The sequence below is a fragment of the Manduca sexta genome, chromosome 1, assembly GCF_014839805.1.
Source record: "Manduca sexta isolate Smith_Timp_Sample1 chromosome 1, JHU_Msex_v1.0, whole genome shotgun sequence".
Lineage (NCBI taxonomy): Eukaryota > Metazoa > Arthropoda > Insecta > Lepidoptera > Sphingidae > Manduca > Manduca sexta.
In genome coordinates this window covers 1,411,781-1,424,408 of record NC_051115.1, presented here as the reverse complement: position 1 = coordinate 1,424,408, position 12,628 = coordinate 1,411,781, and the positions used below count along the sequence as shown (strand labels likewise).

General features: G+C 33.8%; 1 protein-coding gene across 2 annotated transcripts; it reads right to left on the bottom strand.

Moving 5' to 3' along the window:
* Positions 1 to 121: 121 nt before the first annotated feature.
* Positions 122 to 12,564, bottom strand: LOC115451976. Of its 2 annotated transcripts, XM_030180401.2 has the most exons (6): positions 11,873 to 12,564; positions 9,059 to 9,241; positions 8,234 to 8,406; positions 7,511 to 7,721; positions 6,725 to 6,818; positions 122 to 6,488 (listed from the first exon to the last, which is right to left on the bottom strand). In XM_030180401.2, the coding sequence occupies exons 1-5, from the start codon at positions 12,034 to 12,036 to the stop codon at positions 6,746 to 6,748; spliced, it is 804 nt and encodes a 267-aa protein (XP_030036261.2). In that variant the 5' UTR covers positions 12,037 to 12,564; the 3' UTR covers positions 122 to 6,488; positions 6,725 to 6,745. The 2 variants fall into 2 exon arrangements, with proteins under 2 accessions (XP_030036261.2, XP_037292290.1); XM_037436393.1 differs by having other exon boundaries at positions 122 to 6,818.
* Between the last annotated feature and the right edge of the window lie 64 nt (positions 12,565 to 12,628).

The window sequence follows — 12,628 nt, the reverse complement described above, 5'->3', positions numbered from 1 at the left end:
AGTGAGCGAGACAGATATACGAGGGAATACAAAGGATTGACCGAGAGGACAGAGCAATGCGGATAGCGCCCCGTATAACATCGCAATTTGACCCTTAGTATACTAAAAATAAAACACAAACGACTAGTCACGTTTTATTTAACAATATCTTAAATAAACATAAACAATACTCGCACATACAGGAACATATATATATCCACTTTAAATCCACTCGCTGTACTTCAAAACATATACTAAACGAAGCGATGTGACGAATGTGTATTGCGAATGCGAAAGTTGCTAATATGTATTTTTAAAATAAAAATCAAAGCTTTGATAATAGGGAATTAAAATGAAAACATTGCAATATAACGCAAATTGTTTTTCACGACTCCAAAAAATTCAGTAAAAAAGTGTTTTTTTTTTAACAATAATACCTCGCAATTCATATTCAAATTACGTAATGAATATAAAATAAAAAAAAAGCCGTAATCCACATTCGCCACACAAACATCGCACTTATGAGCAAAATACAAGATTGCACGAACGTGTACTCAAATATAATTAAACATAAAGATACAACATATGGCAACAAAAATTGCACCAAGACAAATGACACGCGCAGAGATCATTTCAACAAAGGGGCCATAACCGTAATGGGAAGACAAATATATTTTTTCAATTGTTGGCCCCATGTAACAATGCGTAATGAATGATTCTAAATTCGAATTTAATTCGAAATTTAAAAAACGGGTAAACAAGCCATTGTTTTAGCAACAATAAAAAATTATGCATTTAAATTCAGAATCAAACATTTGCGAAATGCGAAAAAAGAGCGCGAAACTCGTTTTTAATTGTTAAATGCGTATTTATAATTAAAAGTATGGGGGCAAAGCGTTCAAATCATTATATTACCGAAAATATATTCAAATACAGGGTATTGATTTTTATCCTCACTATAATTAATGCAAAAAGAATACCTAAAAATAAAAAAAAAACGTATCTTATAAAAAAAAAGGCACAATAAATGTCCCTCAATAATTAAATCAATAAAAAAAAACTAAACTGATCATGAAAACGGCGAAAACATAAATCAACAAAGGTGATTGTAGAATTTATTCCTTTTTTTTACGAAATAAACGCCTTATTTATCAATTAATCTGAGAAAAGACATTTATTATTATAATAAAATTTTGTTGCCGTTTTTTTCCGCTCCGTCCCACATTTTCTTTTTTTTTATATTCCATCGAAAAATTTCGTTACGTTGATATGTTTAAAAACAATTGTAATCACTGGTTGTCGTATGGCAAGTATGTACAGTTGGTTGTACGCAAAGATATATATAACAAAAAGAATACAAAAGAATTTATAATAACATAGTTAATATTCTTTGACAATACAAATTTCAGTATCGGGACAAAAAATTCAAATGAAGTTTTTAGACGTTTCAATAAGGTCCAAAATCGTATAAAAACTTGTACGCGACATAGCAGTGTTAACAGATTAACAGCCTTACTAATAAGTTGTACTCGTTTCTAAGTTATTCACTGTTCTGTCTCGCTCTGTTGAATGACATTTGCCCTTAGAGGAAGCGAGATAAAGCATCGTATAACTATGAAACGTAGGCCCCTAATACATATCTAAGCGTAACCAACCAACTTTAACTCCAGTGATGGTTTAGGAACATTTATTTTTCTCAAAATACACTTTATAGCGAATTTCCATTGACTAGTTCATTTAAAAGATCTTCCATTTGCCATATTTAACTATAAACTACTTAAATGTTATATTTATTAAATTTATATCTTTAATAAAACTTAGCACCATATGAAATAAAAAAATTACAAAAAAAAACAAAAATATACATAAAGTAATAGATTTTTTTTCGAAACTGTTTTTAGAGGTTATTAGGTAATCAATTTTGAAGCCTACGCCTTACAAAATAAGCTTCTAAGTAGCTCAATCTATCGTTTGTTTCTTCTTTAAAATACACCAAGTGTTACTACTTTAAGCCACGCAATTATTTCCTTTTTTATCTCACTTTGTGAGATAGGCACATTTTTTACCTTGGTAGGTAGGTATGAAATCCATTTTATAAATCCAAAATTGTTTACATTCATTTTTTTTCTTGAAGAATATTTTTTATTAAAAAATATGATCATTATTTTTCTTTATTAAAAAAAAATATTTTTACCGCCATAAAATGTGCTCACTTAGTACCTTTTGGATTTTTTTCTTTACATTTAAAAAAACACCCTAAATTGATTTTAAATCCCTTTTGGGTGGTATTTATTGTTTTTAAAGAGTTTTTTTTTTTTTGAAAAAATCAAATTTAGTATCTAAACATCATGATCCATCAAGGAACATAAAAAAACATTACCCTCCTTCGGCAATCGGGCAAAAAAACCTAGCAAATGTTTACCGCTTAGAGCCTCGCATTAGTAAAGTTCAACACTGTTAAAGAGTATCCTTATCCTTTCCTATCCCTAATCCCTAAAGAATTACATTCTTACGGGATTTTCCTGCGCTTTAAAAGCCAATAAAAACTCTTTAGCACTCCTACATCCAAAATGGTAGGGTATCCACGATCCCTAACGCAAAAACGATATTTTTTTTGTAAAAATATATCTAACCATTTTTCAAAGACCGATCTTTTTCAATTTATCCACTAAAAACAGTTTCGATATTGCACACCCTTACCGTAATAAAAAAAAAATCTTTATAACGTAACACCTCGAAACAGTCCGCCATAATACATCAAACGAAAGTTAGGTGACGCAAAAACTAATTGAAAAAAAAAAAACTCGAAATTTAAATATCGAACAATCTTTCGTAAACACCTCTAACCGTCAAATTAAAAAAGACATAGAGAATGTACTGATCGAAAACTTTACAAAATTTACCAGTGTAGAGACAAAGTCTCAGCGAATACACGTCACTTTTCTTTGTATAACGGCATCACCCCTTATTCATAAACGTTATTTATCTAAGGACGGAGCATTGCTGTGATAACAATTCTGTTTCTCAGCTTTGTTTATCTGACAGCTTGCTCTTTGTTCAGCTTTGTTTATCTGACAGCTAACTAGATTTAAGTTGTATCTCAAGATTAGCCAATCATAACGGCCCTATGTCGACGCAGTGCGAAAGCTGTCATGCCGTCAGCACTGAGAAACAGACTTGTTATCACAGCAATGCTCCGTCCTTAGATAAATAACGTCTATGAATAAGGGGGATTGTTTATGCAAAAACATAAAAAAAAAAATACGACAAATAATCTAATAGAATTTTAGGAGACAACTACTCGCATGAGCTCTCTTTCAGTCTCTTTTTCAGTGGCGAAGTGTGACATTTTGTGAAAGGGCAAAAACATATAGGTACTATGCATAAATGCGGGCTGCAAATTGTTCCAATGATAATTAGATTTTACATAAGTTACGAAAGGGACCATTCGCCACTGGTATTTTTAGCCAACGACCGATTGATACAGTCCATTCTCTATACCTATTGTTATATGCTCCTAGCGCAAGGTATTCCATACTCGTGGCTTTAGTAAAAAATGATATAGTACCTCCAATGGATTATATCGTTTGACAACTCGAAACATAAATTATAATTTGTTATAATTAACTGTTTATTATAATTGTCAATAAAAGCTATTTTGTTTTGTATATTTAATGACTTACGACGCAATTATCAGAAAATCTCGCTCTAGGAACATACTTAAACATCTCATCTCAGTAGTGTTGCAACTGTAAAAAAATATTTTACCATTCCGTAGCTTATGAAAAATAATGTGTTAACAAATTTTGTAATCCTAATAAAATATATTTTTTTTATTGAAATATATATAAATAATACAGAAATGCTCAGTTTTATAAACTAAACACCCATTTGAAGTAAAAAAAAAAACAAGTTTTTAAAGTTGCAACACCACAACCTATCTTTACTTCCATTTTTCCCCACCCTCCCCTCCATCATGAACGGCATAAATTAACGACTATGTCCAAAAAACCTTAACATTAATATACCTAATATGAATTTCTAAGGGAAAAATTTTAAAAAGACATTTTTTTTCTTTAAAAATTTTGTACTCAATATCGGCCGAAACATTTTTTTAAAAACACCACACCGATGATTCGCGTCTACAAAAAAAAGTACATTCGGATCTTATTCCTTATTGTTTTTTTTTTCTTCCCCAAAGCAAGTAGTACCAGGAATCATGAAATTTAGAGCCAAGTTTTATCTTTTGTTTTCATAAGTAAGGTATCGCAAGATATTTTTTTTTTTAATTTCGCGTTACTCTGAATACCATACACATTTTTACTATAAAATAAGGGCCAAGTCTGTTTTTTATAAAATAACCAAAGTACCAAGTAATATTTCTTTTTTTTGTAAAGAAAACTTCGTGATCCTCTGAATACCATTTTAACTATATAATAAATAAAAAATCTTTTCCAACTGTGAACAGTAAAAGTAATAAATCACGTGTATTCTTTTTTGCAAACGCAAATTCCACGCAATCCTTCCAATCCCACGATAATAACACTACAATCACATTTTGCCATTCTGATCACAGATATTTTGACCCTGCCATGCCAGATGCCTCTTTCGTTTTGTGGTCTCATTTTAGATGAACTCATTTTTTTTAAGTCATTAATTTCAATGAATTGTGAACAAACTTTACCAGTTTTCGACGCCTGGATAAGGAGTAAAAATATCCAAGGTATTTTTTTTTATTTTCAATATGAGACTTTTTTCTCAAACATGACTTCAGGGTAAGTTAGTTTTAATTTTTTAAAATGAGACTTTTTTTTCTTTTATCACTTATAACTGTAGACACTTTGAGTCTTTTTTTTTCAGCGAGACTTTTTTCTAATAAAATTACTCCGTATATGTTATAACTCAATTTAGTACACGACAGATCATTCTAGTCAGCAGCTAGGTCTTCTAAGATCTAGATTTTAAAGTCTAAATCGACCACAAAACGTCAGAAGCACCATCATACCACCAACAACATACCACCACACCTAAACTTATCAATAAAAATTTCTTATTTTCCACCTAGCTTTAACACTACAAAAATTTTTCACTTGTAAAATAAAAAAAAGTTACCGGTTGTCATTTTGAATTTTTTTTTAACCTACACATAGCCCAATAAGACCAAAAAATTTTGACGATTTTGACGAGACTTCATACATAATTATCCCGGTTGAATTTTTTTCCATAATTAATATAAATAAAAATGAATTACCGAAATGTTTGTACGCGCATAATTTCCAAATGACTGCACCAAATTGGGAAAATCTTTATTTTATGTGTGTGTTAGTGTCAGAAGATTTGTTTTAAAACAAATATATAAAAAAATAATAGCAAATATTTAAAATTCTCAGACGAGTGTGCGAATGAGACAGAAGAAAAAATATAGCGGTTCGCCGGGACAATTAGTTAATATTCTTTAAAGTCACCTAATAGCATGGCTATAGCATTGAGTTGTTTGCATGTATTCCTTTTATATGTGGGTATAATTAAAAAAAAATTGTAAATACAGAGTGTTTAAATACTACAACAGAACGAGGGTTTGAAATACGGGATGCTCCAAAATTATAAATGATGTAAGATCTAAAATTAACGTAATACGACTAGCGCAATATCCGTTCTTTTTAATAAAAAAAAATCACTATTTTGTCCCTAGATGGCTAGGTATAAGCATAAGTATTGCCCTCACCAAGCCTAGTATTTCCTGCACTATAAACAGGCAGATAATGCTTTAATATTGAAACTTACTGTGATATTGAAAATAATAAACAATATATCACAAATCACCAAACCTTCCAAATATTTACATAAACATGTTGCTGTATCCAAATTGCAATAAATTATTTAATGTTATTTTTTTTTCATTTATATGTAACACTAGTTATTGCCTGCCGCTACGCCCGCGTGTAGAAGTTTTTTCCGGATAAAAAGTAGCCTATAGCACTCAAAAGTTATTTAGCTTCCTATTAGTGAAAAAGAAATCAAAATCGCATCCTTACTTCCTGACATTAGCGCGTTCAAACAAACTCTTCAACTTTATATTAGTATAGATTGTTAATTTGTCAATCATTAGTGCAGAAGTTCCCAAAACATTTTCTTTTCATAGATTACTTTCAAAATGTTACTCGTTCCAGTGGACCCTTTGCAGTTAATTGCTACCATATTCCCCAGAATACGCAAGTTATTACATTAACAGTCGCTAATCTTAAAAAAGTATCTGCCTACATAGATGGAGTCAAGCCAACATTATAGTTCTTTACTATTATAACCAGATGCATTTTCGTGAACCTTCGCTTACCCCTTGGTCCCGCCAACTTAGACCTCTGTCGAGTGTACAGTGGACCCCTGGGGGTCCACCTGGACTTTAGGTATCAATGCTTTAGTGATACATATATTCCAACCAAGATAATCATATAAACACTTCCTTACCGTCTCAATATCCACATATACGACACTCTTAATAAAATAATGACCTATTCCAAAATTGTTAATTTATGGGAATCGTCAAAAAACTCATTTCTGTTTGCGACCGTTTTTTTCCTTTTTTATCATGCTATAGGTTTCATTTTTGACCTATTTTTAATAAATTAAATTTTTTAACTTACAAAAAAATGGTCTTAAACAGAAATTAGTTTTGCGACCATTACGCCAAATTAAAATTTTTGGAATAGGTCATTATTTTATTAAGAGTGCGGTGCATAAAAATGACAACCGGTACGTTTGTTACCGTTTATGCTGGTTTACCTCGTTGTTCCGTTTTCTGTGCTGTTCCATCCACAATGTGCGACATCGCCATGTGGCGTCTGAAATGAAATATTTAATGATTCCTTATGTTTACGAATGTTAGACAACAAAATAAAACTATGACAACAAAAAAAATATACAATATCTGTGTATAATTGTAAAATGTAGGTAGAAATATATTAAGCATAGCATTATATTAAGCAAATCCATGAATTTGACATCCATATTATAGGAATGCGATAAAAAAAAAATTCCGCCATCTTGGACGCTCCACCATATTGAATTTAAAGTGAATTTATTTTGTGTTTTTCTCAACAACCTCTTTTTATTTGATACCAATATCATGGCCGTGCACAAAATATAACTAGTTCGCCATCTTAGAATGTATGCCATATTAGATTTTAAATGACGTCTCTAACCTTACCATGCATTGTCATTAAAACTAAACGTGTACAAAATTTCATTTCGCGTTTTAAAAATATACATAAACTAGCTTTTGCTCGCGTCTTCGTCCGCGCGAACGAGTTTTTCGGTATACAAGTCCCGCTATATATTTTCCTGGAATAGAAAGCCTATAACATTTCCAGGATCTTACAACTATATCCATACAAAATTTCATAAAAATCCTTTCAGTAGATTTAGAGAAAATCGATAACGTACAAACAGACAGAAAAGGGGACTTTGTTTTATAATATTTAGATATATACAAACATTGCAAGTTAAATAAAACTTTGAAAAATTGGACACATACCTTAATCCCCTCTCTCCTTTAAAAGACAAACTACACATTGTGCAATGTTTACTCTCTATGTTGGCACTCTTCTCGTTTTTCATAGACAAGTCTGTCGCATCACCCTTGTCTATGTCCGCCTCTAGCGGTGCAGGCGTGTCTATGGCTTTTGTGGCTTTCTCTGTGTTCTTGGGCTGTTTCTTTTCTGGCGTATACAGTTTCGGTTTCAGATCTAAAAATAAGTATTTTTTTATCGGACTCGGAATAGGATACTCGAATACCTCGGCTTAGCGTACAGAGTCCTGGAGGAAAGTTCGGATATCTGGGGAATAAAGTGTAGGGAGAAGGAACTGGGCACAGGAACGTGAGGAGGCAGCCGCGAAGATGGACCGACGACATCATTCGGACGGCCGGGAAAGACTGGATGCGGAAAGCCCAAGACCGCGCTAGTTGCGAAATATGGAAGAGGCCTTTACTCAGCATTGGGTAGATGAAGGCTGAAGAAGAAGAAGAAGAAGGAACCCTCTTAGGACGGAAGAAAGCCAGGAAATGTTCACAAGCCCATAGACCTCAATTTGTAGGTACAACCATGAGCTATACACACTGAAGTGTGCCTAGGGCCGTCAAATATCAATGAGGGCGTGCATGCGGAGTGGTCACCGAGCGCACAAGAAATGGCTCAGGGAGGGATAAGGGGATAGGTGTGAGAAGAATGCTACCCAGTTAGCCTAGAGAAAGACTTACTAGCAACAATGACGATGTTCGGCACGCCCATCACACTGTGCGGCTCGACCTGATTGGCCTTGACGCACTTCGCGTCCAGCTCCACTATACGGCTGAGTGGCGCCTCGTCGCTGGACGCGTCTGAATCACTCCGCTGGCTCTTGGACTGCGACTTCTTTACTCGCTTGCGGAAGCTGCAAAGGGGTATTCAATCATGTGATTATCACGAAGGTGTACTGATATGAGTGAGCGGGAAATTATGACCCGTCGCCAGTCGATACATTTAAGCCAGCCTGGTTGAAACCAGATATAAACAGGAAGATCCCAGAACACCCTTAATTTTTTGTGTACACTCGGGTTTTTACAGTATAATATTACAGGCGTGAAAATGACGAAACGGGGAGGGAGGTGGTTGGCGGTCGTAGAGAGTAATAACAGTAATATAATATCAGCCCTGTATTATGTACTGTCCCACTGTAGGGCACGGGCCTCCTCTTCTACAGAGAGGGAAAAGGCCTTAGTCATTCTTTTATAATTGCTGTGAATGACGAGACGAGCTTGCCGTTTGCCTGATGGTAGGCGATACGACCGCCCAGAAGCAGAAGAAACACCAACACCGTAAAATACAAAGTATTGTATGGTATTCCACCACACTCGCCATCCTGAGACGTGAGATGTTAAGTCTTATGTAGAGTGGTTACACTGGCTCCAATGTTCAAACCGGAACACAACAGTGACTACACACTGCTGCTTGACAGAAATAGACATTGCAGTGGTCCCTCCCCAGGACCTTCACATATGAGAGACCTACCACCAATAACCCAAACCAATCTATGAAGATCTTACCGTTTCCTAGGCCTCTTGTACGTTACATCAAGCTTCTTCTTCGTCTCCTCGTTGTTGTTTATATTGATGTACTTCTCGCATGACGCAGCTGGCCTGTCGTCCGTACTGCTCGATATTGTGTCAGTCTTGTCACATGCGAAGAGGTCCGTCTCGTTGCTTAACTCGTTGCTATCTATTTGGTCACTGAAAGGTGGTATTTTGTTAATAGTGCTGTAGATGTCTAATTAAACAGACTGATAGAGTATGTAGGGACTCTCATGCGCAGCTGTGTAAGTGCACGTGCATAGTTGTTCGGGAATGCTGTGTCACACCATGCCTCCCATATAAAAGCGACGTACGCGTTTAACTCAGTATGTCCAGTAAATTGTTACTATTACCATCTAAGTACATCGCTGTGTATTAATGTACTCTGGAACTTTGAATATAATTATACAGTGCCATCCTTGAGTTTAATTTATACGCTAGGGTTGTGACTACCATACATTACATCAACAATAAGAAGCCTACTGGGTATTTGACTGGTTTTGTTCTTTATGTTTATTAAATGCAAAGCGCATTATAGCAAATGCTACTTCTTCATCACCTAGTTTTTTGTACCAAAAAGTACATTCTTGATCGCAAATTCATCATCCCTATAAAGAACATGTGTAACATTTAAATATTTGTGTTTTATTTTGCGAGTACAGTACTCCTTGCTCCTTCGCTTATTGGTTTAAGATTTTCAACTATCAAGTAGGATTTGATACTGGGATATGATAAAGTATTTGTGGTATTTAGATAAGCTGGTGTTATTTAAATGGTATTGAATCAAGCTTTCACCCGCATGTTTTTTTATAGGATAAATTAGCTTATAGTACTTAGGAGTATTGTAGCTACCTATTAGTGAAAGAATTTTTTTATTTTGATTAGTAATTCCTGAAATAAGCACATTCAAACAAACAAACTTTTCCACTTCATAATATTATTAGAGATTCCCCTTGTTAAATTCTAACATGGAAAGATTGATTAAAATTTGGAAAATAATCGACAAGTTATGGGCTCCTGAAATTATTTAGAAGGGGTAAGTGTCAAAAAACGAGAATGGAGGCGCAGTACGCGCACATGACGTCATCGGGAATTACAATGCGTGCAAAAGAAAGAGAGAACGATATCCGCATTACGCGATCACTCCTGCACATTGCAATATTTGAAATATCAGTTACTGCCTTTTTCTTAAGCAATTATATTACAGAGAGGCTTTCTTTTCATTTAATTTAAAAAAATATACAAATCAAACAAAGGAGAATACCCTAGTGTCATAAAACATTCTAATAATCGGACATGCAGATACTTACATTTATAAAGAAATCTTAATGCATGTTAATTTCTATTAACTTATGATTTCTTGTTTACATGAGTGCTAGACATCAAATTAAAACTTATTGGGGATTTTACTTTGATTTCTAAATCGACGGTTGAAATAATAATTGACTTAATGGTCATTTTTTCAAAACATTATAACTAGGTTAAAAAAATAGAAAGAAGTGCTCATTTTGAATATGTATGAAACATCACGCACAATGCCCCAACTACTTTACAGGCTAAGTGTGTAAAAAGGAGCCCATAACTATGTATGAAACTGAGTGTCGCAAACAAATGTCATTTACGTCCATTAGCCTTTGAACTGTCAATATTATTATTTTCGTCAAGCTTTCGATGGCTTTGCAGCCTTCATGGTCACAGGATGGACTGCGGATAAAATTCATGTCTATAGTTTAAATTGCAGACAAGGCTTCGGCCTTATAATTGATAATGTTGCAGACATGGCTTTCGCCTTATAATTCAAGAATATGAGACATGGCTCCAGCATTTCAAATTGTAATAAAGAAGACATATAAAAGAAGACAGACTAGGCTGTATGGCTGAGAGCCTCTGCCTTCTCCTTAAGGAGTAAATCAAACAAAAAAAAATGTCTATAGTTTAAAAAAAAAATATGGGTAATATGGGTATGGTATTTATTTACATGTTCTATATTAGACTTAGTTTATCTTTCATCACTGCCTGCATAAAGTTTTTCTGCAATAAAAGTCGCGCTTTATTTTTTCCTGGGATAAACAGCCTATAGCACTCAGGAATAATGTACCTTCCTATTAATTAAAGAATTTTTAAAATCGGTTTAGTATTTTTTTTTTATGTGCACAGGAAAGTGACCCTACTTGATGATATGTCGAGTGAGGTCTAATAGAATGTCGACTGACGAGAGATGATTACCCCTCGGCAGTTGATACAATTATGCTGGCCTGTGCGAACCGGATTTTGTTCGTTTTTTGAAATTAACACATTCAAATAAACAAACTCTTCAGTTTTATATATTAGTACAAATTGATACAAGCTGCAAGTGAAGGTAATCTTAGTATAATTAACCTTCAGAAACAGAAACACTTTCATTAAGTTGTGTTTTTGTCATAAATTTTCAAATTAAAATTCATGCAGTTTTGGTTGGTAATATTTCGAAATAATTTGTTGATTTAATCTAATAAGATTCTAATGAGATAGATTTATATTCCATTCAGTCAACTACTTCATATTTTCTTTATTTAGTTGAGTGTATGGCAACCACAGTATTTCAATTATTACTTCTGTTTTGTTATTCTCATGTAAGAGACTTTTTTATTTTTTGAGAATGAAGTCTTTAACCTTAATATTTTCTATTCTTTCTCGCCCATCCTGGCAATCAAACCTAGAACCATACTACTATACCTACTAGGCTGATTACTTAACAGGGCAATGGTATAATTGAAATATGACAATATTTACAAATATTAGTGTTAATACCTGTGCTCAGACATTTCGCTATGTGTTGCCTCCAATTTTTTGATCTGGAAAGTGATATTGATCCTCTTGTATATCTCTTCTGTGATGTTTCGACATTTTTCGTACTTAGATTCCAAAGGTTTGTCAGACAACGACCAGGGTCCTGTATTTTGTAATGTGGACATGATGGATAGTTGAAATATGCTCGTTTCCTTACATTCTCATCGGTTTTGAGTCTATATCCATAGAATAATGAGCATCACAGCGATTATTGAGCAATTGAACCATTGGCGCGATAGTAAAATCACAAAATATGTTTCTGCACAAAGACAATATTCAAGCGTATTTGTTCCGCTTCCCGACACTTTTACACGTCGCAGCTACAAGCAGACCGTTCAGGAAGCCTTCAAAACTTTATTGACACTCGATTTTGTAATAATATGACGCAGGAATCAAGTTTTTTCCTCGTTCAAAGCACAAAGAAATAACAACTCTAGACTTTACATCTAATGGCACCATAAAACTGTCAAGAATCCAGAATTGCAAGTTTCCTATACGTAATATTAAAGACTAGATAAAATTATGGTTGTTACACTCATCACGAGTATTTCATAACAACAATTAATAAACAAATAACAATAAAAATAAAATCTACAGGCGCGATTGCGGCATTTTTGTGGATTTTTTGACGTTTTTAATTTAGTGTTGCTACATACGCCTTTTTTTGATTAATTGCACATTAATTATTTTCATGTTCACCACAGACAATTTTCGAAT